At 41.9% G+C, this 26,766-nt stretch overlaps 1 protein-coding gene across 8 annotated transcripts in view; it reads left to right on the top strand.

Moving 5' to 3' along the window:
* Positions 1–26,414, top strand: part of EYA1 (EYA transcriptional coactivator and phosphatase 1) — a 312,611-nt gene extending 286,197 nt beyond the window's left edge. For all 8 annotated transcript variants that reach the window (XM_029591454.1, XM_029591459.1, XM_029591455.1 and 5 more), the window contains one exon: positions 24,213–26,414. In XM_029591454.1, the coding sequence (XP_029447314.1) occupies positions 24,213–24,293 (81 nt within the window). In that variant the 3' untranslated portion in view covers positions 24,294–26,414. The remainder of the gene's footprint in view (positions 1–24,212) is intronic.
* The last annotated feature ends 352 nt before the right edge of the window (positions 26,415–26,766 follow it).

Here is a 26,766-nt window from a genome sequence, read left to right as displayed (position 1 = left end):
AAAGTCCAGGGTTTGAGACTCTGACCTCTATACTCCTATTTCTCAAACTGACTGAGGTTGTCATTGCGCCCTCTTCTGCATTCATAGCCACTGGAAGGGAAAACGTCCTGGACATTGTACTTCAGCAGTATCTAACAAATGGCTATACAGTGCACCTGCACCAGACCCCAGAGGAAGCTGTGATCCTTTCTTGTATGCGAAGGACCACCATTGCAATGATTAAGATAGGTAGAAGATGAAACCAATAAAAGAAAAATATTGGAAATTGCAGATACTGGCTTATGGAGCCCTAGTCCTATGTTGGCAAGGATCTGTTTGATTATATATTTTTGCTGCTCTTTTAGCAGTAGCTTACAGCAGTACACAGCAATAGCTGTATTACATCAGTTTTCAGCAGTGAAACAATAACACATTATATCCCTTCTATATCAATAAAACAAAATGTTGATTCAAAAACCTTTAAACTGACTGTAAATATTGTTACTAAAAAGAGTGCTTTTACCCACATCCAAACAATAATAAATAAATACAATCTAAAAACAGAAATATGAAAATAGAATTAAAGTTAAAAACAAATTCACATAAATAAATATGCATTAAAAGCAATATAACTATTACATAAAAACAGAAGCTAAAAGCCAAGGAAAAAAAACATGTTTTCAAAATTGTCAGAAATAAGCAGTAAAAATAAACCTGCCAAACTGTAAAGATAAAAGTGAAAAAGAAAATTATAGCCAAAATATGTGAAATAAATGTTTTTTAAATTTTTAAATGAAATAAAAAAAATAAAGATAAGCATTATCTTTATTGTACCCAGTGTACTCATTAGTTTTGGGTTTTTTTTTTTCATTTTTCCAGGTCTTTGCCTAATTCTGACCAGAATAAAAGAATATCTGGAAGAGTTTCAATCACAGAAAAATGTGTATAATAATCTATAGCAAAAATATAGCTATTAGATCATTAAAATAACAAAACAATAACAACATGATTCAATAAGGATTTTTCCAATAGACACAAAATGGGAGAAAAGCCTTAATGAATCTGGCCCATATTTTTGTTGTGTGATGGACTGATATTGTATATTTATTTGTGAGCATCAATTTCCCTTAATTAATGTTAGGAAATATTTGGAAAGGAATAGAGAATAAAATTGAGAATATCATAATGCCTTTGTATAGATCTGTGGGGTGACCACACCTTGAGTATTATGTTCAGTGCTGGTCTTCCCATCTCAAAAAGATAAACCGGGCATAAAAATGATGCAGAAAATAAAGGGGATAGAAAAATTTCCTTATGGAGAAAGTCTAAAGAGATGAGGGCTCTTTAGCTTGGAAAAGAAATGTCTAGGAGGGGGATATGATTGATATTTATAAAATCATGAATGAGGTAGAATGGGTAAATTGGGAATGGTTATTTATCCTTTCAAACAGCAAACACTCTTTGCAATTAGCAACTGGCAGATTTAAAACAAATCATAGGAAGTATTTTTTCTCTCAGTACACAGTCAGACTATGAAATCTGTTGCCAAAGGACATGGTCAAGTCAGCTCACCAAGGGGGTCATTTTGTAAATCTTATCGTGCGCGATAGCTTGCTAGGGGAGGAGTTGGGGCTGCATCGAGGCGGATTCCACGATGTCTTCACTGGCGGCGATAAGGTAAGCCACGTTATTGTCGCCAGTAGCCTGCCCAATACTACCACCTTTCACGGTGGCGCTATTGGGTGTGAAAGCTGGCAACGATAACACCACGGTGGTGCGATGGCTGCTGGCTTTCACAAGCCCGCCCCCCCATTTTCGCTGGATTCATCATTCTGCGATAGAATGATGATTCCGGGCCCAAAAGAGTAATGGATAAATTCCTAGCCAGGTAGACTTGGGAAAGCCAGACACTTATCCCTGGGAGGGTAATATGAGAAATAGATCAACTATTGAGGATCTGTCAGGAACTTGTGACCTAGACTGGCCACTGTCTGAGATAGAATGCTAGGCTCAATGGACCTTGGTCTGACCCAGCATGGAATTTTTGTATGTTCTTATGTTAGGTGATGATTTTTTTTAATTATAGGCTGTATATAACAGTTACAGATGGATTTGTCCTCCTTAAAATATTTATCTAAATATTTGGGTAGAGGTGGCCATAATTAGAAACAAGAAGAGCTAAGATTCTTCACATACTTTATACCATTAGCCAAAGTATGCAGTGGTGACTATCTGCCAGGTCTCTAACTTAGAAACTTTTTTAACTGCAGCAAATTCACTTTTCATGAATTTGCTACAGTTCAAGGCTCCAGATATAGCCAGCTTTTGGAGTCTGCGACTCATACAACTGCATAGAGCTCCAATGACTGAGGGGGATACCATGGGCCAAAAAAAAAAGACCTAGTGGGGCTGCCTCGGACACTGTCCTACAGCGGCCCAAAGAAAGAAGGCCCAGTGGGGCCACAGTCCAAAGAGAAAAGGCCCAGTGTGGTTATGGCAGACCCCATCCTGCTGTGGCCTGAAGAGAGAAGGCCTGGCAGGGACATGGTGGACCGTCATGCCCCAAAGAAAGAAGGCTGGTGGGGCTGCAGTGACTCCTTCATTCTGTGACCCAAAGAGAGGGAGAGATCATGAGTGTGATGTGTGTGTGTGTGTGTGTGTGTGTGTGTGTGTGTGTGTGTGTGTGTGAGAGCCTGTGTGTATGTAAGTGTGTGTGTCTGTGTGTGTATGCGCATGTGTGTATGCGTATGCGCATGTGTGTATGTAAGTGTGTATGTAAGTGTGTATGTAAGTGTGTGTGTCTGTGTGTGTATGCGCATGTGTGTATGCGTATGCGCATATGGGAAAGATAGAGTGTGAATGAGAGCATAGGTATGTATATGAGAGAGGGAGTGTGAGAGAATGAACATTTATAAGTATGTGCATATGAGAGAGCGTGAGAGCCTGTGTGCATGTGTGTGGTTGTCTGAGCCTATATGTCACACACAGCTTCTTATACACTGATGTTTTTGCTATTTTGAAATATTTATTGGTGATTTGGAAAATTTATAAAATTATTTAATTATTGGTTGTCCTATTCAGATGTTTTGAAATCTTTATACTTTTTATTAGTATGATTTTACTAATTATGGTTCATGGTTTATATTTCTTGATTTAATTGTTTGATGTTTTATGAGGAATGGTAATGTTGCACTAAATTCAGCATCTGGCTTGCTGCAATTTCCAGTTCAGGTTTTGTCTGCACATTTCTTTTTATGCTTTATGGTCTTTTTATTCTATATTTGTATCCAACAGATAACTGGCACTTTTGGATGTATTTTGTATAATCTATGAGGTGTTAAATATCTGAATAAGATCTTGTATCTATTTTCTAAAACTGATGCAGTGCTGTCAGATGATTTTAAAAATAATTTTGCTGGATGACTAAAACTAGGTAGGGCTTTCTTTATTGCATATAGGTCCCTTAGGAGTTTTCCTTGTAATTTCTTATAGTTAGATAAAGTTAATGTCAGTGCAAGGTATGCATAGTTTGAGGGTGTGCTCTACTTCTTGGTTATTTAGACAACATTTGAAATTTGTGTTAGAGTTTTTTGGCTCATTTCTGCTGGCGATGTGTGATCTACGGATCTATGATTGATAGAAAATTTAAAAAATATGCCTTTTTATTCTGTAAATGCAGCATTTCTATATCTAGAGAATCTGTATTTCTATATTTCTAAGGCTAGCACTTGACGGTTGGGGGGGGGGGGGGGAATGGTGAGAGTGCTGAAGTGAGGGAGAGAGAGCACATATGCCCGCTGCTGCTAAACCATGTCAATCTGAGGGATAGGGTTCAGCCTTCTCCATCCCCTCCATGGCTGACTTCTTTACCCTTTGCCCCCAAAGATCAGGGATCAGTTGGGGTGGGGGGACACCATCAATGATTTTCACTCAGGCCACTATTTTCCTAGAATTGGCCCTTTGGTAACCTGTGTTTTTGTTAGTGGGGGGAAGAGGACACTAATTTCAGTTTTTGCATAGCACACTGGTTATCCTAAAGTCATTGCCGTCTCTAGAGACCGAGGAAAGGCGTCAAAAACATAGCTGAAGCACCATAAGCATTTTAATGTTTGCAGGCAGAGTGCCAGTCCTTTTTGGCTGCTAATCTCTGTAGATCAGCAGGCAGGAAGTGCTGGTACCCAGCCCATAAGTTTAAAAAAAAAAAAAATGCTCATGTTGCTGGGATGGAACGGCTGATGGAGCGCATCCTGCCACCTGATGAAGGCATCAGACCACTGACCATCTGACTCCTGCCGTAGTGCCTTTCAGAATTCATCCCACCAGCAGCCAAAGAAAAAAAGGCCAGCACTGCCGCTCGTCCACCATGAATTGTGGTGGCTGGCAAAAATCTTCCTGCCAGCCATTGTGAAGACATCAGACCACCATCTGCCTAATCTCCTTCTGTAGGGATTGGCCTGCCTGGGAAGGGAGAGAGGGAAGGGAAACGAAAGAGTTGGGATGAGGAGGGGAAACTAAGTTGAGCCAGGAAGGGATGGATGGCACAGAGATGGCTGGCAAAGGTATATGCTCCCTGTCTGGTACCTTTTTTGTTAGAAAATCACCCTTGAAAGTATATTACACTAAGGGTAGATTTTAAAAGGTTGCGCACGCTACCAGGAGCGTGCACATGGACACCCGATTTTATAACATGCCTGCACAGGTGTGCGCATGTTATAAAATTGGGGGTCGGCACGTGCAAGGGGGTGCACAATTGTGAAACTTGTGCGTGCCGACGCCCACGCCCTTCCCCTGTTCCCTCCCAGGCCGCTCCAATTTCAGAGTGGCCTCGAAGGGAACTTCCCAACCCCCTAACCTAACCTCCCTTCCCCTTCCCCTAGCCCCCCCTGACCTTTATTTTACCTGTTGCGCATGCCGGCTGCCTACCGGCACGTGATCCTCCAACACCCACCCCCCTCTCCACCCCTTTTTCGAAGTCCCAGGAAATACGCATGTCCTGGGGCTTTACGTGCATCGCCGGGACTTTCTAAAATAGGCCCGGCGTGCATAACCCCACCTACGTGCATAAATGCAATGGATTTATTCACGTAGGTGTTATGAATTGGCTCCTGTGGAAGGAGGAGTTAGCAATCTGTTATGCTCTACTCCTCAAGAAGGGAGGAGTTAGCAATCTGTTATGAAACTGACTCCTGCGGAAGGAGGAGTTAGCAATCTGATATGCTCAGCTCCTGTAGAGGGAGTAGTAAACAATCTGTTAAGGTTTAGACTGCAGAGTTAGCAATCTGTTATGAATCTGTTGCTGAAGGCTTCTGATGGGTAAGGAGTAGCCATCTGTTACCAGCGGAGTGCTTGGAGAGGGTACTCAGCTGTAGAGAAATGTAGATAGATGGATCCTTGGGCCGATGGCAGATGACTGCACCCCCAGGAGGATATCCTGAGAGGGACCACCGGCTAGGCTTGGATATGGAGACAGACACAGATAATTCTTTTATTAGACAGGTTAGTAGAAACACCAGAGGTGGCAGTAATGAGCTGTTGTGCCCGGCAGGGCTGAAGTCCCTCAGATACTGGAACAGTGCTCCCAGGGTTGCTGAGCTGTAGAGAAACTATAGATAGTGAGTAGACAGTGTATGCTGTGTTCATAGCCAGAACTGGATGACAAAACTCACAAAAGGTCTTAAGGAAGCTCAGTAGCTGGAAAGGGTTAGGTCCTCGAGGAGCTGCCTTCCAGGCAGTAGAGAATCTTCAGAGTGCTCAGGAACATGGGCCCTCGAGGAGCGAGTACCGGTTCCTATCTGCAATCTGAAATAAAGAAAAGAGAGCAAGGTCCCCAAGGAGTGGGTACCCCTGGTAAGTCCAAGGAGGCAGAGTAGCTTGGGAGTAAAGCCAAAGCAATCCCCTTGCTAACTCGATTTGTTAGCGAATACTGAGACCTTTTATATTGGAAGCAGATGACGTCATCCCAGGGGAACGCCCCCGAGGTTCGCACCCTTGCTGGTACATCAATTGGAGCGCACACGCCCTACGTCATCAGGCAACATGGCGGATCCGCAGTGTTGTGCTGGTCCAGGGACACTGGAGGGAGACAGCAAGAAGATGCCACGGCAGCTAACCGTCCATCAGACCCGGAGGGAGTCGCCACAGAGGTAAAGAGGGCGGAGTGAGGGCATTGAGCAGCGACGGACGCAACAGTAGGCTTTTTAAAATCTACCACTTTACAAGCGTGTGCATATAGGTGCGCAAGCAAACATACACTGGAATTTTAAATCATTCGCGCATTTGCCCATGTAAGATTTAAAATATGCCTAGCACACGTATGTGTGCTCCTAACTTTAAGCTTTTACTCGAGCAAATGTACTTTGCATATCTTCCTTAAGAAATTGTTGGCTTTAATGCATGCAGGTAAGCAGATTTTAAACATGCTCGTGGGAAGGACATAACCAGTTTTTCCAATTGGTCCACCATTTTGCCCAGTCTATCTCGAGGTCATCCAGACCCTCTGGTTCTTCATCCTCCACCTCCTCCCCCCCAGTTTACCCAGCCTCCTCCCCTTGACGTTTTAGGCCTATGGACTTACACCTCATCAGGAGCAGCAGTAAATATATGTGACTAACAGGCCTCTGCATGCTGCGGCAGTCATTTTTAAAATATGGAGTTACGCACAAAACAGTTAGCCCCGCCCAAACTCTGCCCCTTCCCTGCTCCCTGTTTTGTTAACTCATGCACGCGTATATACATATGTAATTTCTGGCTTTTAAAATATGCGTTGCTCACGCATGGCCCAGATACTCGCTTATATTGGCTTTGTAACGTGAGCAATGCTTTTAAAATTTGCCTCTCTTTGTTCATATATATGTTTTATATTTTGGGAATAATAGAACAATTAAAACACACAGAAATTTTTTTAAGGTACCTGAGAATAACAAATATGACTGACAAGAGAGCTATATGATCCAACAACGAATTGAAATAGGGATAATCATGACATCTTCCTAAAAATGTAGTAATCAGAACAAGTGGGAATGGTGGTTCACATGTACTGCAGAAGAATCAAGGGAGTTAGATCACAGCTGATAAATCTAAAGAAAACACAAATGATCAAAACCTTCAGGTAGAAGAAAATACTTTCCTTTGACCACTGCAAAGTCAAGGGCAGTAAAGTCAACAAGGGCTTGCTCCTCTTGACTTAGTTACGAGTACATCTGTTGTGTTCCTGCCCTGACTGCACCTATTGGCCCCACCCACTTACCCTTTTCCCAACTCCCTGTATATCCCCTTGGTAAGAAGGTCCCCACTGAAGTAAGGGGAAGTGTGAGGTTGAGAGGAGCATCTGGGCAGTAGTTCTTGATGAGACTGATCAGAAGCATTTTCATCTCTTAGGTTCAGTTGCTTTCATAGGAAATATTGTCCTTTGTTCCTGCATCCTTTCATCTTGATTTGACATCTGTTGTTGATTTACTATTTGCATATGAATACAAATTATTGTGAACAAGTACATTTATGAGAACCAATGGATAATTTGAACTTGTCCTGTCTCTACAAAAATTCACTGATATGCGAAGCTAGCAATATAACCATATTAGCTTTCTGATAAATTAGTCACATAGTTCTACTCACACTAAACTTAATAAATTAAGAATTAAGGGCCGGATTTTAAAAGGGTTGCGCGTGCCGGGCCTATTTTAAAAAGGCCCGGTGGCATGCTTAAAACCCTGGGATGCGTGTAAGTCCCAGGTATTTATGCGTGCTTGCAAAAAGGGGTGAGGAGGGGGCGGGGCGTGGGCGAGGAGGGGGCGGGGTCAGGCTCCCGGCACAGCGGCCATATTTGCTGCTGTGCCGGGGATCGCAAAAGGCGCAAAAGGTAAAATAAAAATTTCGAGGGGCTTAGAGTAGGGCTGGGGGGGGGGGAAAGGTTAGGGGAAGGAATGGGAAGGTCAGGTTAGGGGGAGGAAATGGGGGAAGGCAGTGTTGCTCGGCGCGCTCAAGGTGCATAATTGTTCACCCGCTTGCGCGCTCTGACCCCTGATTTTATAACTTGCGCGTGCCTGTGCTCCGACCCCTGATTTTATAACTTGCGCGTGCCTGCCCCAGGTAGCGCGCGCACATGTACGCCCACGCGCAACCTTTTAAAATCTACCCCTAAGTGTTTCACTGCTCAGATTGGGGCATAAGGAGAAAAGGGGTATAAAATGTTCAAAGACATAAAGAAGCTAATTTTATAACTGCGCGTGCTCAAGTACCTTTCACATGCAGGCTTTACTCCTAATTTTCAAGTCAAACATGGTGCAAAAGTTGGCTTTGAAAATTTGCAGGAAATTAGCCTGTTCTGCGCACAGATTAACCTGCACAAAGTTACATCCCTTCTTCAGAGGGCATAGCATTTACAGATTAATTTACATGCTATAATTTTTAACATAAGAAAGCATACATGTAAGTTTAAGCTTTGCTTCACCATACAGCCTACTGCCAGGCCATGTAAAAGTACACACGCAACTGGGTAACATGCATACTTACACATGCACTGAGCACCAGGCTGTTTCCTAACATGTTTTATATGCATAAATGATTTTGAAGATCAGGCCCATAAAGAATAAGCAATCATAAATCATGGCATGAATAGCATGGGGCAGAATCAGTCAGACTCTTTCAAAACAATTATACAATTAGTACAGACCTTTGCTAAGAGCCTGAGAAGTTGAGCCAATATCAACATTTCAGTGATTGAATTTCTGAGATACAAAATGGGACATGCAACAGCAATCAGAACAAGATGAAGCTTATGAAAATTTGCTGTGCTAGATAAATTCTTATATCCACAGCACCATATATTAATGTAGAAAAATGCATTTCTCCAGGCTCTTTTAATTTTTTAAGTAAATTTCTGTTCCAGTTTGAAAGCCAACTTTGTGCTAGCAGAACACTGATTTTGCTTTGTGAGTTTAATGCAGTTTCTATTTAATAAAATCAGACATTTTGCCAGCCTTGTAAAGATCATTACAAAAGGTAAATATTAAGATATTGTCATGGGGTTTCCACTGTAGAAATGTATACAGTTTTCTGTTTGAATGGAAAGATAATTTAGAGTAAAGTCATGGTAGGTTCACAATCAAGAAAATGAGATGTGAAAGGTGCTGGAACACTTTAAGCAGAACTGACTAGGGCTCATCTGGGTCATTTAGGTATGAACATGGTCAATATTCAAAGGCATTTACTTGTGAGTTATCCAGATGCATGCCAATATTTGAATATTGCTATTGCTAGCACTTATGTGGCTAAATTTTATCATCATTATCCGGGTACATTTTAGCTGTATAACTTAGGGGCATTCCTGGGCGGGGATGAGTTAACCAAATAACTTATTAGGGGGTCATTTATTAGACATTTTCCCCATAGACACAGAAAGGAAAAAAAGCCTTAGTAAATCAGGCCCTTAGCTGGCTAACTTCAATATTTGGAGTTAGCCGAATAAGTTATTTGGCTAGCTTTGGATGTAAAAACAGCAAACAAAAGGAGATGATGCATATGCCAAGCCACAGTACAAAGGTCAGAAAAAGAAGAATGGTGCTATATTATCCAAAAAACTGTCCAAAGTCAAACTCCAATAAATAGAACCATAAACCTTTTTCAAGACATCCTATATAGATATATAATTCATAAGCATTGCCCAAGACTGAAACAACCCTCGACATGAGCCGCATTTCACATACAAACTATTTCAAGGTGAGATAATAATCTAGAAAGATAAAGGAAATATATAAATTGGACAGTAACAACAGTATCTTTGTTGACAAATTCCTCCAGCCGTTTGCTTTCAGTGCTCCTTCACATGTTCAGAATCTTGCTGGATATGGTTCAGTTATCACAATTCCCTGTCTTGTTGGTTACTTTAGATATTGAATCTCTGTATTCTAATATCCCTCAAGATGTGGTGCTTAATTTAATTCAATTGGTTTTGAAGACTCATTCATCTAATCTCTGGATTCCTACCTATTTTTTGGTAGAGTTGACATGTTTTGCTTTTACAGATAATTTTTTATGTTTCAGGGACAATTTTATCAGAAGGTACATGGTACTGCGATGGGGCCACCATGGACCCTGATATCGTCTGGCTTTACTTTTCTCTCTTTGAATCAGATTATTGATATAGCTCTTCATTTCTTCTTTTGATTTTTTTGTTGGCATCATTACATTGATGACTTTATTTGATTTGACAGAGACGATCATTCAGTTCTTTTCTGTCTTTTTATTGATTAAATTCATATGATTTTCACCTTCATTTTTCATATCAGTTACATTCATCCCACATTTTTTTTTTAATATTTTGATTACTATTCAGGATAATCAGTTTATTACCTCTAGTTTTAAAAAGTCTACTGATAAATATACATTACTTCATTTTAAAAGTCACTATCCCCTGCCTTATGGCAGAATAATCCAACAAGTCAGTTTTGTAGACTCCATTGTTTTCTTATCTCTTGTAGACTTTAACACCCAAACCTATGTTATTGCCTGTAATTTCTTTGAATTATACTATCAGTTATGGGTGATAAAGAGATCCTTTAAGAGTGCTCAGTTTATCAACCAGGATTGGTTGTTTCTCCCTTAAGCTGATCTGGACTCTGATAGACTGATCTGGGTCCTGTCTTTTTCAAATCAGATTCACCCAGTGTGTGCTAGTATTCAGAAGCACTGGTCCAACGTATTCTTTCATCCTCTTTTTCAAAATTTTCCCCGGTTTGCCTTCCATCACAGCTGCAATTTGTGTAACTTTTTAGTTTCCTCAGATTGATCAAAGGCTGATACTGCTGCTGCTTGTTTCCCTGCATGTGGACATAAGCAATGTGGTGGTTGTCTTGCATTGGTACATTCATTATCTCTTTCTTTTTTTACACATCTGCTTACAGGTTATCATTATTTTTTTTGAAAGCGTCAACTGACTGCAATTCTCAAAGGGTGGTTTATGCTATTCGGTGCCCCTGTTCATTTCTGTATGTTGGCAAAACCTTTAGAAAAGTTAAGACCCGTATCTATGAACATTGCAATAACATTAGAAATGTGTGTTTTAGACATGCCTCTTTTTCTCATTGGCTTCGGTTTCAGCACAATGTTCCTGATCTGAAATTTTTTGTTTTAGAATGCTGTTCACCCTGAACCTGTAACAGTAATTTTGCCCTGCGGTTGGTCCATCGTGAACATTGTTGGACTTTTCACCTTTAATACTTTATATTCGGCAGGCCTGATTGCTTGCCAGATTGTCTCTTAACTGGATTTATTTTTTTGAATAGAGCTGGTTAAGTTTAAGTTATCCGGATATATGTACCCAGATAACTTTGAAATCTAACTGGCGATACTCAAATATAACCAGTTAGATTTCAAACTTATCTAGGTATGTCTACCTGGATAACATTATTTGAGAATATTCAGCGAAACATGTATCCTGCTGAATATCCCTAATTTATCTGGCTAACTTTAGCCAGTTAAGTTATCTGTTTTCCATATTTATGAAAAATGATCTCATACATGTTCATGTTAGGGATTATGGAGCTGAACAGTTTGTGTGAATGAGTAGATTAGGCTGACCATATGGTATTTTTCTGCCATTATATTTCTATGTTTTTGTGTAGATTTAACCTTTGAACTTTTCTTGTTTTGTATTGAAACATTTTTTCATGATAAAAATAGCCCAGGTTATCTAAGAAAGATGAGAAGTATCTATGCCTTAGAACTCTTAATGCCGCACGTGTTCATAGGAGTTGTGCATTTCCAGAACCACATGCTATTCCTCAGGGAGGATAATTTTTTGCCATGGGAGAAGGACCCTAAGAGGATGTGGCTCAATAATCTGTCTCTGCCCTTCACTCCTGAGTTCTGCTGGTTCAAGAGCTGCTAGGTCTTACATAGTAGTAGGGATGTGAATCGTTTTTGAACGATTAAAATTATCATCAGATAATTTTAAAATCGTCCTAAATCGTTAGAGTACACGATACAATACAAATGCCCCCGATTTATCGTCAGGGGCATTTGTATTGTATCGTTAAATAGGGCACGGGAATTATTTGGGGGAGGGCGGGAAAACCGGCACACCAAAACAACCCCTAAACCCACCCCGACCCTTTAAAACCAATTCCTTACCCTCCCCCACCCTCCCGAACCCCCCCCAAAATGTTAAATTACCTGGTGGTCCAGTGGGGGGGGTGTCCCGGCACGATCTCCCGCTCTCGGGCCATCAGCGCCATTTTGGCTGCCACTAATTAAAATGGCGCCGATGACCCGATAAAAAAAAAACAAAAAACACCCGATCCTTTAAATCGACCCCCCTTAGCCTTCCCCACCCTCCCGACCCTTTTTTTTTTTAGGGAGGCCCGCACCGCTTAAAAAAAAAAACCCACCCGACCCTTTAAATCAACCCCACCCTCCCCAAAACCTTTTAAAATTACCTGGTGGTCCAGGGGGGCCTCGGGGGGCCTCGGGGAGAGATCGAGGGGGGCCTCGGGGAGAGGAGAGATCCAGGGGGGCCTCGGGGACAGATTTCCCGTTCCCAGGCATCAGCTGTTCTAAAAACAAAAATGGCGCCGATGCCCCTTTGCCCTTACCATGTGACAGGGTATCCGTGCCATTGGCCGGCCCCTGTCACATGGTAGGAGCAGTGGATGGCCGGCGCCATCTTTAAAGATGGCGCCAGCCATCTTTACTCATCAGCCCCTATTATAGAGTATAGTATATGGCACCGGCCATCCAGTGCTCCTACCATGTGACAGGGGCCACCCAATGGCACGGATACCCTGTCACATGGTAAGGGCAAAGGGGCATCGGCGCCATTTTTTTTTTAGAACAGCTGATGCCTGGGAACGGGAAATCTGTCCCCGAGGCCCCCTGGATCTCTCCTCTCCCCAAGGCCCCCCGAGGCCCCCCTGGACCACCAGGTAATTTTAAAAGGTTTTGGGGGGGGGTCAGGAGGGTGGGGTCGATTTAAAGGGTCGGGTGGGTTGTTTTTTTTTAGTGGTGCGGGCCTCCCTAAAAATAAAATTAGCGATGTGAATTGGAATCGGAAACGATTCCAATTCACATATCTTAACGATCAGATTCCCCCCCCCCCCCCCAGCCGAATCTGATTGTTAAGACGATCTGGCACACGATTCACATCTCTAATTCCTATGAACATGAAGACTTGCCCTTGCTTTAAGTCACATTTCCTAAACATCAACCAAACTCTTGTTGCTGGCAGACATGTACTGTATTTGTGGACCCAGGGAAAAAATATAGATCCAAAAGTTGGTTTCAGTGGACATTATTAGTGGGTGTTATTAAAGTATGCACTTACGTTGATTGGTTTTTATTTTAATTTACGTTGATCTTGTAAACTGTTTTTATTGTAACAAAACCTTTTTACTGTTTATGCATTATATACATTTTTAAATAAATAGAGGAGACAGAAAAGCTGTAACCCTGCCTTCCAAAGTTGTCCCAAGCCAGAGGACCAAATCCCTGCCTCCAACTCTATCCACTGATTAGCTCAAGCCACCCCTAAGTGATAATGCTGCGATTGCCACCGCTAGAGACTGTCAGCAGGAATAACAGCGAGCAGAGGAAGGCAAGAGGGATGACTTGGGACTTTCTTGTTTGCCGTGACCTCTTCTGCATTAGCACTGACCCGTGAAGACCACTGATTCTTTGGACTATTGTAGCCCCGATTCCCAAGGGTTTCTTGAGCAGTGTTATCTTTATATCACTGGAGTTAGTGGTTCTCTGTTGCATGAGTAAAAAGGACGAGAGCTACAGGTAACTTTGAGGGCTATTGCAAGTGAGGGGAACCCCTGAATTATCTTTAGCATTCTTTAACGTTAAATTTTTGAAGGATAAGTTACTCATTATTCATGATCTCATCACGGAGGAAAAGACAGACATGCTCTGTATTACAGAGGCAAGGTTACTGGGATTGAAGGGATAGCACTCAGCCCTGACGCCCCATCCCATTAGGGAAAGAGAGGGGGAGGGATGGCATTGTTCCTTTGTTCTTCTCTCCCTGTAGGCAGATTGAAGATAAAACAGGTTCCAGAATGTGAGTGTCTTCTCATGAGGCTGGTGTATGAAGGATTTGCTGATTATGTTTTGCCCTCCTGGAATCTTGAGAAATATCCTGGAGTATCTTGCTGACGTCTGGAAGTCCGTTTGACTTCTCCCAGTGTAATGATGGTGGAGGATTTTAATCTTCACTCTTATGATCTCTCCTGTAGTAAAGTTCAGATGTTTACCTCTACCCTTTTAATTGGTAGATTGATTCAGTTCCTGAGGGTCCATTCCCATCAGGATTGGACTACATTTAGTTTGATATACCCATTAATTGAAGATGATAGGTGTGAAATATCAATACATTAGCTAATCCTTGGTCCAATCACCAGGTTGTGAAGTTTTGCATTAGACACATAGTTCCCTGTTATGGAAACTAGTGGTGTGTGTCTGGGCTACAAACATAGGCTGAGGAAAAACTGATGAAAAGCTGTTTTTGTGCAATGACTGATGAGTACATTTCAGCAGTTTCTGATGGATCTCTGGATTTTCTGGTGAACTGCTGAACTGTGAATTAACTAAAGCATTGGGATGTAGTGGTCCAATAAGGGTGAAAAAAGGAGAACTACAAATATTTGTCCTTGGTTTACAGAATCTATAAGAATTGAGAAGAGAGAGGGGCCCATCAAAAACCGCGACACCCCCCCCCCCCCCCAGGAAGGCCCCGGGACTTACGCGCATCCCGGGGCTTGCGCGCGCTGCCGAGCCTATGCAACATAAGCTTGGCGCACGCAGGGGGTGGAAGGGGCAGCTTTTCGGGGGTTACGCGTGTATCTTACATGCGTACCCCTTTGGAAATTTGCCCCTAAATGCATAGATGGCAATTTTTTTCTTTTGTTTTTTTTATTTTTCATTGAGAATGCACTATTTTGATTTAGTGCACACTATTTGAGTTAGTGCGCACTGTCACATGGTAGGGACTAAAGGCCACCGGCATCATTTTGATTAGTGGCAGTCAATGACCCAGAAGTGGCAGATCACTCCCGGGCCCGTGCTGGACCACCAGGGTTTTCATGAATCTTGGGGGAGGGAGGCAGGGTGAGGTGGGAGCTGGGCAGAATTTTGAAGGGGCACTTTTTGCCACTTCAAAATTCTGCCACCTGAAGCAGCCACCTCACCCTGCCTCATTATAGAACCACCCTAATGGTAAGTGCCCCCCCTAATGGTAAGTGCCCTAGGCCCAGGCCTAGTTCATCTAGTGGTTCCGCCGGCCCTGCTCTCTGCTAAGAGCTCAAGGGGCAGTGTAGTTCACTTGTTGAGTTGGAAGGAAGCGTGGGCGTTTTTGCCTTCTTGGATTTTTGGAGCCTACCCTTGGAGTCTGATACTTCTTGTTGGCAGTTCCTGGGCAAGGTTGAGGGAGCATCCTTTTCAGTCCTCTAACTGGTTGACTGGGTTGTTCTTGGAATACTTTGGGGGATTTTGAAATTGTTACTTTGTAAGAAGATTATGAAACTCCTGGGTGGTGTTTGGACTGAGGGAATGAGGAACCCCCCTCCTTGGGGGGAGGGGGGTCCAGGATAGAGAAGACCTGCTCCACTGTGACCTTCCAAGAAGAAGATAAATGGTGGTGATCTGCTGTTTTAAAAAGGCCACCCATTAGCTTAATGGAGTAACCCCTAGTCCTAGTGCTATTGGAAGGGTTAAATAACTGTTCTTTATTCCCCGTTCCACACTATTCATGATTTTATAGACCTCAATCATGTTTCCTGTCAGCCATTTTTCTCCATGCTGAAGAGCCCTAACCTTTTTAATCTTTCCTCATAGGAGAGTCGTTACATCCCCTTTATTATTTTGGTCACCCTTCTTTCACCTTTTCATGTTCATCTTTTGTGAGATGGGGCAACCAGAACTGTACACAATAAAGGTGAGATCTCTCAATGGATCTGTAGAGGTTTTATGATATCTTCCATTTTATTTTCTATTCCTCTCCTTTTAATACCTAACATTGTGTTTTATTTTTTGACTGCCACAGCATGACAAACTGAAAATTTCAAAGTATTGTCTGTCATGACTCCAAGATACCCTTTCTGGGTGGTGACACCTAGAATGGAACCCAACATCATGTAACTATATATGCATTATTCTTCCCTAAATGCATCAATTTGCACTTGTCCACCTTAAATGTTATCTGCCATTTAGATGCCCAATCCTACAGTCTTGTAAGTCCTTTTTTGCAACTCACCACAATGAACAAATTTTGCATCATTTGAAAATTTCATAACCTTTTCCAGATCATTTACAAATATATTAAAATGCAGTAGTCCCAGTTCAACTCTCTGGGGTACTTCAGTATTTACCTTTCTCCATTGAGAATTACTATTCAGTCCTACTGTCTGTTTCTCATCTTTTAATCAGTTACTAGATATACAAGAGGACATTGCTTTCTATCCCATGTCTCTTTAATTTCATGATGTGCTACTCATGAGGGACTTTATCAAACATCTTTTGAAAATCCAGATACACTATATCAACGGACTCAACCTTGCACACATGTTTATTTATTAAGGATTGTTTTGAATGAATTAGGCAATGTTAACAACATTGACTATTTTGTTTCATATCATTTCTAAATCAAAACAAAAAATTCACAAATTTAGTGTTTTTTAAATTTTTCGTTTAGAGCGCACTATTTCAAATTTGTGCACACTATTTTGATTTAGTGTGCAGATAATGCACACTAAATAGAAATTAGTGGGCACTAAAAAAAAGTGTAAAAATTGAAAAAACCTAACAAAAAAAAAAGAGGGGGGAAATTGAAACAAAACAAATAAAAAATGTTATTGATGCACCCCCCTATTATTTACTAGGGATGTGCAGGGGAAAAAAAATGGTTTCGCTATTCGATTCATGGATTGCTTGATTCATGTGAAAAAAATGAATCAAATAAAAAAAAACCCAAACCCAAAATGGTCAAAAAAACAATAACTAGGCCTCCCAACCACATCCCCGGAAAAATGCCAGGGCCAGGATCCTGCCCCCCCCCCCCCCCCCCGGCCATTTACCCAGTCCGGTGGGGATCCTCTGGCGGTGACTAGGCTGGAGCCTGAGCCCAGACCCAAATCCACGACCCGACTGAATGTCCTGATGCCAGTACCTAGGCCCAGATGCAGGCCCGATGCCATGACCCAATCCGGAACACCACAGTCCGTCGTCTTCATTCTTCGACTCTTCAGTGCCAAATGTCGGGTGTCCACTAGGGTCCTGCTGGAATGAATTAACTCCGGTGTATTCACCCCAGTGGACTGTGCCATTTTGATGTATGGCAATAGCTCCCCAGAATCAGAACCCAGCCTCCGGGTCAGGTCTGAGCTCAGGCCCCAGCCTAACCCAAGGCCCAGGCTATGGGACCCAGCCTCCAGGTCGGGTTGCGGCGTCATGCTGGGTTCAAGCTGAGGCTCTGACATTGGAATCTGGCCTCCAGGTTGGGTCATGGCGTCGGGCCTGGTCTGGGCTGAGGACCCAGTCTCGGGATCCAGCCTTTGACGGATTCTCAACCCGGCCTTTGATGGATTTACACTTTCTAAAATATCCAACAGATTTGAAAGACAAGACTTCCCTTTGTTAAATCCATGTTAGCTCTGCCCCATTAATCTATGTCTACCCAGATGGCCAGTATTTTTATTCTTCAGAATAGCTTCTACCATTTTGCCCAGTGCTGACATTAAGCTCACCAGTCTGTAGATTCCCACATCACCCCTGGAACTCTTTTTAAAAATGGCTATCCTCCAGTCCCAGGTACCATAGCTGATTTGAATGAGAAGATAGAGATTATTAGTAATATGTCTTCAATTTCATTTTTTAGTTCTTTCAGAATTCTAGGGTGTATACCATCTAGGCCCGGAGACTTGTAGCTCTTTAAATTGCCAGTTTGCTCTATTACATCTTCACAGTTCACCATGAGTCACTTCAGTTCCTTTGAATCATTGCCCTCAAAGAATGTGTCCAGCTTAGTTATCTCCCCAATATTTACCACCCCCCCCCCCCTAAATAAAATTGAAGAAGGAATGCATTTAGTTTTTCTGCTATGGCTTTGTCTTCCCTGAGCACTTCTTTTGGTCCTCGGTCATCTAGCAGTTCAACCAACTCTCTCACAAGTTTCTTGCTTCAAATATATTTATTTATATATTTTATTCAATTAAATGTTTTTATAGACCACCTAACCACAGCTCTAAGTGGCGCACATAACTAAAGACATACATGTACAACAGAAAAATATAATTATCTCATATTAGCACAAGGAAAAAGCATACCACAGACCCAAAAACGGAGCACGTGGCTTAGGCAGCGCGCCGACGGCGGCAGTGTGCCGTCTGCTACTTGATTTTGTAGCAGCAGGCGCGACCTGCTTACATCACAAGGGACCTCCTTCCTGGTCTGGGTATCCGAGTCCCGCAGCTGTTCCGAGGGTGAGTTAGATGGAAAGTCTGTCCCGGTGAAGCCAAATTGGGTAGCCCACTCCTCTCCATCCAACAGCTCCCAAATTCAAACGCGTCTGCCGCTTGATTTTGTAGCAGCAGGCGCGACCTGCTTATGTCACAAGGGACCTCCTTCCGGGTCTGGGTATCCGAGTCCCGCAGCTGTTCCGAGGGTGAGTTAGATGGAAAGTCTGTCCCGGTGAAGCCAAATTGGGTAGCCCACTCCTCTCCGTCCAACAGCTCCCCTCGATACTGTATTTAAATAGCTTGCAAATGCAAGCCGCGTCCAAGAAGCGTCTTGACGCGTCTGAGACATAAGAAAATAGTGCCTTTGGGTCATAGAGAAAGCTATGTATTTTTTTGGCGTAAAAGTCTCTCTTGGTGCATAATATTGGATCCTGTAGTAGTTCATGGAGGCTTTGTAGGTAGCCTGTGAGGTGGGTGTGGGATCCTTGCGCCAACATTGTTCCTTGTGTGGTAGGTCTTGTTTGAGCTTCTTAAGTTCTGTTGAGAACCAGGGTTTTTTGTTAAGTCGGGCTGGGTTGATTTCCTTAGATGTCATGGTTCATATTTTGTTTGCTACAGAGTTCATGATGTTGAGCCATGAGGTCATAGCAGAGTCAGCATTGGAGAGGTCTAGGTTAAGTAGATCCGTGGAGAGATGGGAGCCGAGGCCGTCCATGGAGCATAGTTTTCTGAAGTGGATTGTTATGGGGGTGAGGGGAGTCCATTTTTTTCTTATAGACAGTTCAGTGGAGATCATCAAATGGTCTGACCAGGGGATGGGGGTACAGGAGGGAGGGGCGGTAGGCAAGATGGATTCATTTATGAAAATAAGGTCCAAGGTGTGGCCAGCTTTGTGAGTGGGTTTATTTATAATTTGCTTGAAACCCATGGCCAAGAAGGAGGATAGGAGGGCTTCGCAGTTAGGTATCGGTGTGGGGGAGTCAACATGGATGTTGAAATCTCCTAATATGATAGCAGGGGAGTCCGTGTTAATGTGTTTGGCTATGATTTCAATGAGAGGAGAAGGGTCAGACTCTAGAAGCCCTGGAGGGGCATAGATTAGGCAGATTTGTAATTGGTTAGTTTTGAAGAGGCCAATTTCTAGTTTAGAAGCCAATTTCAAGGTTTGAGGAGATAATCTTAGTTCTTTTTTTGCTGCTAGCAGTAATCTGCCCCCTCTTTTTTTAAGTCTGGGTAATGAGAAGACATCATAGAGTTGTAGCGGCAGTTGGTTTGTTAGAGTAATATCTGTGTTTTGCAACCAAGTTTCGGTGATGGCATAGATATCGGTTTGGGAATCCAACAGGTGATCATTGAGAATGTGGGGTTTTTTTAGTGAGGGATTGTGAGTTAAGAAGCAGGTCATGATAGGAATAAGAGATCTCTTTGGGCAATGATAAGTAGTAGTAGGTAGTTTACTTCTGTTAAGATAGGGGTGTGTGATAATAGGGATAGGAAATGTTTGTATCATGGTGGGTTTTGTTTCGATGGTGGGGATCTGGGAAAGGATGCGGGAGTGTGTTGCAGGGGAAGTGGAGGTTCTCTAGCATTCAGTGGCTGCACAAAGGGGGGGGGGGGCAAATCTAGGTGGGTGCCTGCTACCCACCGTTAACCCGGGGGGGGGGGGTAGGATTCAAGACAGTGGGCAGTGTGGGCTGGTGGGGGAGGGTTGGGATAAGAGGGGATACAGCTGGAGGGTTCCAAGGTTAGAGGGCGAGAAGTAGAAGAAGAAAAACAGCGTCGTGAAGTACGTGAATCAGAGAAGAAGTTTCAGTTCAAGGGGCAGCTCAAAGGGGCGCTCTAAGGGGCAGGCCCCTTTGGACACGCCCCTTCGGAGCATGGCATTTGGCGCGCGGCGCCTGCAGGCAGGCGCCTGAGATAAATAGGGTTCCTTTTCGGCGTCTTGGCTTACGTCAGGCTGGGGGCGGGCCTCTCGACCGAGAGGGCGGCGCAACGAACGGTTCAAGCGTGGCCGGAATTGGGTGCAGGCGGGCTCCTTACCCCGACGGGATTGCACCGGTAGTGCAGAGCCGATGCAACTGGGTTCAGTGGTCCGGCGGGTAAGAGGATGGAGCTGGGCAGGCGCCTGAGTTAAATAGGGTTCGTTTTCGGCGTCTCGGCTGACGTCAGGCTAGGGGCAGGCCTCTTGACCGAGAGGGCTGCGGCAACGAGCAGTTTGAGCATAGCCGGGATCGGGTACAGGCGGGCTCCTTACAGTTGATTTCACCCAGGCTAATAATGGAACGGCTTCCTTAAGCAACATTTGTACTGCATGTTTTTTCCAGCATTAGTTTCTCCTACAATTTGAAGCAGATCCCTGCCCCCACAGGATTTATAAAGACTTTGTAATACCAGCATCTCTGCATGAAGACATTTTTGGACATTTACCTTTTTCAACATCTGGTGCAAGCCAATCTTTTTCTATATTGTATTATTTTATATCATTGTGAAAAATTAATTCATAGATTTGTTGTTACTTTTTTGCCAATCCCTAATGTGTTCCTATTCTTCTATATTTATTTTATATATCTATTTATTTATTTTTATTTTTTTAATAATTTTTATATAACGTTAAGTTAAAAACCATCACGACGGTTTACAAATAAGGTACACAAGAATAACATTAATTATCTAAAAATACTAAAACATTAAAAGTGCCAGTCAATTAAAAATCGGTTACAAAAATAGTCTCAAATATCAATATTTAAATGTATGTAAAACAGTTAAAACTGAATCCATTTCCCACTTTATACTGCATTTAAAAATGCAAACTATTTTAAGATGGCTATGTAAAATAAGATAAAATATATAAAATGTATAAAACAGCTATCATATTATGCAATACAGATTCCTTCAAGGTGCTAAATAACATCAAATAGTCAAATAGTCTGCCTGTCATATACACAGCCTTTCTTTACTTCTCCTCAAACTCACTCTGAAAAGCTTATTTAAAGAACCAAGTTTTTAAAATGCTTTTAAATAGCTCATTGTTTCTCTGTAGTCTTATTTCCAGGGGCATGCTATTCCACAAGTTAGGACCTGTTAAAGACAATGCTCTGTCCCGAACATATATATATATATATATATATATATATATATATATATATATATATATATATATATATGAGATATTCCACCTTTTTCCACGAGTGGACTCAAGGTTGATTACAAAGCAAGTTTTAAGTAACAGTTATAGTACATTGGTTAAAGTTCATTTACAATCATCGTTGAATCACATTTACAATGGATAGCAATGAGAGACCACAGTGTATAATTTATCCTTACTTGTCAGTTCATATAGATAGTTCAGAAAGACTGCGTGTGTCTGCCAAGGGCAAGGTGTGGTCAAAGAGCCATGCTATAGCGGTTTTACTGAAAGTGAAGTAAGATGGCTTGAGGTGTGTGTGTGTGTGTGTGTGTGTGTGTGTGTGTGTGTGTGTTATGTATTAGGGATGTGAATTGTGTGATCGATCGTCAACGATCGATTTTGGCTGGGGGGGAGGGAAATCTGATCGTCATGGGTTTTTTTGTTAAAAAATCGTCAAATCGTAAATCGGCGGGAAAACCGGCACACCAAAACAACCCTAAAACGCACCCCGACCCTTTAAAACAAATCCCCCACCCTCCTGAACCCCCCCAAAATGTTTTAAATTACCTGGGGTCCAGTGGAGAGGGTCCCGGCGCGATCTTCCGCTCTCGGGCCACGGCTGCGTTAATAGAAATGGCGCCGGTGGCCCTTTGCCCTTACCATATGACAGGGCAAAGGTAGCGCCGGCGCCATTTTGGTTCCTGTCATCAATTTTTATGTGAAGAAATGTTACCAAGATGTGAATGAGATTTAATATTTGGAGAGTGTCATAACAGGTTTAGAAAAAGATGTTATGGAATTCTGCTCCAACTTGACTCTCAGAGTGCAGTATAAATATGCTAGCAGATGTATATTAAATAATAAACTAAACTGCTTTCTAAAATAATTCTATTGTATGCTATTTGTATTGAGTTTGGTTAAAAAAGTAGCACATGAAAGTGGCAGTAAATACATTTATCAAAATAATTGTGTTAATAAGCATAAAATATAACAGAAGAAATTCAATAGATCCCTCTAGAAATGTTTTCTTTTTGTTTAATTCTACACTCTGATGCAACATGGTCTAGTCAAAGAGCGGATGCAATAGGTTTGAACAGTATGCAACTCTCTTTCTTTACTTCGAGAAGCACACTTATTCAAAGCAAGCTAAAGACAAGCCTTGTTGCTTTCTTAACAAAAAATATATTTGAATGGTAAAAGAATGTATTGCTTCACTTAGTGATATGCACAGCATGCTAGAGTTCATTTTATTTACTGGCAAGTCTAGAATTGCATGGCAACTTAAAAGAGAATGTACGACGAAACTTCCTCCAAATTCCCTTGTCCTCCAAAGCTGCCTCTGAGGATTCATCAAACCCCTCATAGATGGCTACAGAGTTCACGGTCTAAGAATGGTATGGAAGAGTCCACTGAAGCCTCCAGTTAAAAAATAATAATAATAGATTACAGAGAGAGATTTTTTGATATATTTAGATCAAATAAACTAGAACTTCACCTGAAGGCAGCCTTGGGGGAGAAGGGAATTTTGGGGAGAAGGTTTATCACTCTGGTTATGCCAGCTGTGCTGCTTATCCTTCTTTTTCCTCTTTCCTTTTCTTCCTCTGACACTCAACATCTCCCACACATCCTTTTTCCGTGGTCTTCTTCCCCCACAATCCACTCTCCTTGTTCCTCTCTCCGACCTCATGTTCCTCTTTCTCATACTTTCCGCCTCCCTGCTCCGATCTCCAGTATGGCCGGTCCGGCTCTCCCCTCACCCCAACCCCAGTTGGTAAGAGTTGCAGTGCTTAATGCCACATTAGCTTCCTCTGCATATGAGGCCAATCCTGGGGATTTGAGGGGGGGGGGGAGTAGGCAAGAAGGCTAAGAGGGGATTGGGGATGGAAGGTTATGCACCCCGTGGTGCTTAACTTTGGTCCCGAAGGAAGCAGAGGTAAAGGGGCAGCCTCTGAGCTGGGGCAGGAGAGCCAGCAGTGGTCAGTCGTGGCTTGGGACAATGACGTTCAGAGAGATTGTACAATGGGCTTTTCCCAGCGCTGTGTAATCCATAGTCTCCTGCAGATACAGCTCCCCCCCGGTGTGGTATTGCAGCAGGCAGATAGTGGGCTGAAGCTGGGAAGTGCTGCAGGATCCGGCTCCTCCTTCAGTAGCCCCAATCCCTGTTCCCAAGATGCCCTCTGCAGGCTCTTAAAGTGCCCATGAGGGGCTATGGAAGGATGAGTCCCTGTGTGTTCTCATCTGGTTCCTGAAATGCTCCCAATGTGATTAACATAAGTGGGGGTTAGAGTGGTGTTTGTTGAACTGCAGCCTCCCACCAGCCAGCTGCACAAGGCTGAGTAATGATTCTTATTGTAACAAAAATACAGATTGCCAACTTTCCTTTCCCATGTGCTGAAGCTGAGTTTAGGGTAGGATTAGGTGCAGAAAACTGATAAAACAAGCCAAAAGCTCTTCAGTTAACATCGATGGCTGCCTTAGTAGATATTGGAACTGGATATACCCCTAAAGTTAATGAAATGTGTTGTTATAAAAGAATGTAAAGAATGAAATGTCCATGTGAGAATAAGGACTTGTGAAAGCTGAAGTATTGATTTCCGTTCTGCATCCTCTGTTGTCTCACACAAGGTGTTTGTTTTTGTTTTTTTTTCTCTTGCTCTCAGCATGCTATGCCATTTTGGAGGATTTCAAGTCACTCGGACCTTATGGCCCTACATCATGCCTTGGAACTGGAATACTTATAGCAGCTTGGCAGCACTTTGAAACCCCGGAGCCTCCCTTACACTCATGGCAGTGCACCGTGTCTCGTGTCAGCAGACTGCAGAACTTTGTGATATCTACATGTTGACACACAGCTGCAATTTGTCTTAACCTTTGCCCTTTCTGTAAATGGAAGAGCATCTCCCCCCCCCCCCCCCACCACCACCACCACCACCACCACCTTAAAACAGCTGTTGTCTTCAGAACTGTGAACCAGATGAAAATAAGCCATGCAGATAATTTTAACGGCCTGCCTCTTACCATATTGCTACAAAAAAAGAAAAAAAAAAGGTTCATACCTGTGAAGAAAGGACCTGCAAATGCTTTGTAGCTTTTAGATTCTTCTCTGTAATGCAGAGTTTCTTCAATGCAGCAAACTTGATTGCACATGCTGAAGACTAAAATAAAATAAACACCAGTAGAGTAATTTTCTTGTAAAGAAGGTTTACTATTTGGTTTCTCATGCCCAGGGTACTCTCTCTATGTCTCTACTTATTTATGAACAGAGTGTTTTCACATCCTATGTGAAGACACAAAAGATAGGGCACACGGGCCATTATAGGCCTCAGCCTTATGACTTTCGAAAGTACTTTTGATTTTTTTTTAGCACCTCGCGCAAAGTAGGTTAAAGTATGTCTAATTTAAACAAATGTGTACATCACTGAGACAATCATGTACAGGAAGAAATGTTTTTGTGTAAATTTGTAATAATGGATGATTCTTTTACATATTGTTTAGGTAAATGCTATTGAAAGGTAGAAATGCCTTTTGCTAGGTGAAGTATATGAGGCAGCGTGTGCACAAACGGTTGTGCTGTGCCTTATCAAAGTGTTAGGTATAAATATGTAGATAATGATTTTTTTTTTTTTTTAGATAAATTTGTCAAGACCAAAAGCATGGATGTCAAGTGTCAATAAGGATTTTCATTTTATCGTTTCTCAGTGGTCTAACCTACTTTCTTCTCAGCTGTTTTGATAAAATTCTTACTGCTTAAAACACCCCCATTAAACATATATGAGGCAATCATGACAAGTATCATAGTTACATTTCTTTGTTTTGGTTTTTTTTTATTTTAAGCTGAAGGATTTTACATGCTTGAAGATGTTGACGACTACTCAATCATCTCTTCCCACAAAAAGAATGCCCTTGGCAAGATATATTTTTATTAGACAATGCTTTCTTAAGTTGAAGACTAGGAAAGAAAATATTTAAAAAATTAACAAAATATTTTAGTGCCTGCATTCATTTTTTTAGAACAAAAGGAAGAAAAATTATGTGAACAAAAAATGTCCAATCCATACATTTCATTTTTGTAAAAAAAAAAAAAAATATATATATATATATTTCGAGATACAGACTTGTCTTTAATAACAATACATTTGGCTTTTATATGATGCCATGGGCAAGGCACCGTACAATAAGTATACAATATCATGTAAATAGTATATAAATAAATGGAAAATGAATCCAAAGTAACAAGGTTAAATAAATAGAAACCAATATAAGAAGAAGACTTTGCTGTAAACCTTGCAAGGGAGGACTAAAGGTTGCTCAAACTTAACCCAAGACTGGTGGAGGGTGGGAACAGCTCACTCTTCCTGGAGAGACCCATCAAGTCTACCCACTGACCTGAACAAGAAATTTAGAAGCCTACCAGACTTTTGTCTGTCTAACTGTGAGTCTGACTCCTATTCCTGAATTTTACCAAGTCCTTTCCTCAGATTTTCATGTAGAAACTTCGGCACCATTGATTCATAATTCATTTCTTTTCTTTTTTTTTTTTTTGCTTAAAACACCAGCTTTTGCACATCTACGAAAAGTAGTCCGTGTGTATAAACAAGGCAACTACTTCCTTATGGAGGATTCATATTGCTGCTAGAATTAGTCATTTGTGGATTTGAAAGCTCGCTTAATTTCCAGTGGATTGAAATTGCTTTGTTTGCTGTTTTACTTCAAGCAAAGTAATGAGCAAGAAGAGATTTCTTTCCACTTTTTAATATTTTTATAGACAATAAGCAGACTGAAAATCCAATATTTTATTTGGGCCTTATTGTACAAAAAAGGGTGTTGTGTCCACAAATATGTACAGAATTTTTCTTCATTAATTTTGTGTTTAAATTAATAAAATTGATTTATGAAATATTAAGAACTGATTTTTTGGGTTACCATTTTTTGTGTGCTTGTTTTCAATTTTTTACTTCTACAACTAGGGAAAACATAGCCGCATCTAGCCTTTTCTGCCAGACCTTTTATTAAGTAGCTATTTGTTACTATAGCACAACAGAGAAACTTTCAATTTGGAGGCAGAAATAGACCACAAGGTTCAACTAGTCTACCCCTTCCTGATAAAATATCCCAGAGTCTACCTGATCTCAGGCTTTACCTTTGCACCCAAAGATCCTCTGTTTTTATCCCAGCCTTTCTTAAATTCTCTAATAGTTCTGGCCTCCATCATCT

This window comes from Rhinatrema bivittatum, chromosome 2 (genome assembly GCF_901001135.1).
Source record: "Rhinatrema bivittatum chromosome 2, aRhiBiv1.1, whole genome shotgun sequence".
In the NCBI taxonomy this organism is placed as follows: domain Eukaryota; kingdom Metazoa; phylum Chordata; class Amphibia; order Gymnophiona; family Rhinatrematidae; genus Rhinatrema; species Rhinatrema bivittatum.
The sequence above is the reverse complement of the archived record's forward strand: the minus strand, read 5'-3'. Positions and strand labels throughout refer to the sequence as shown.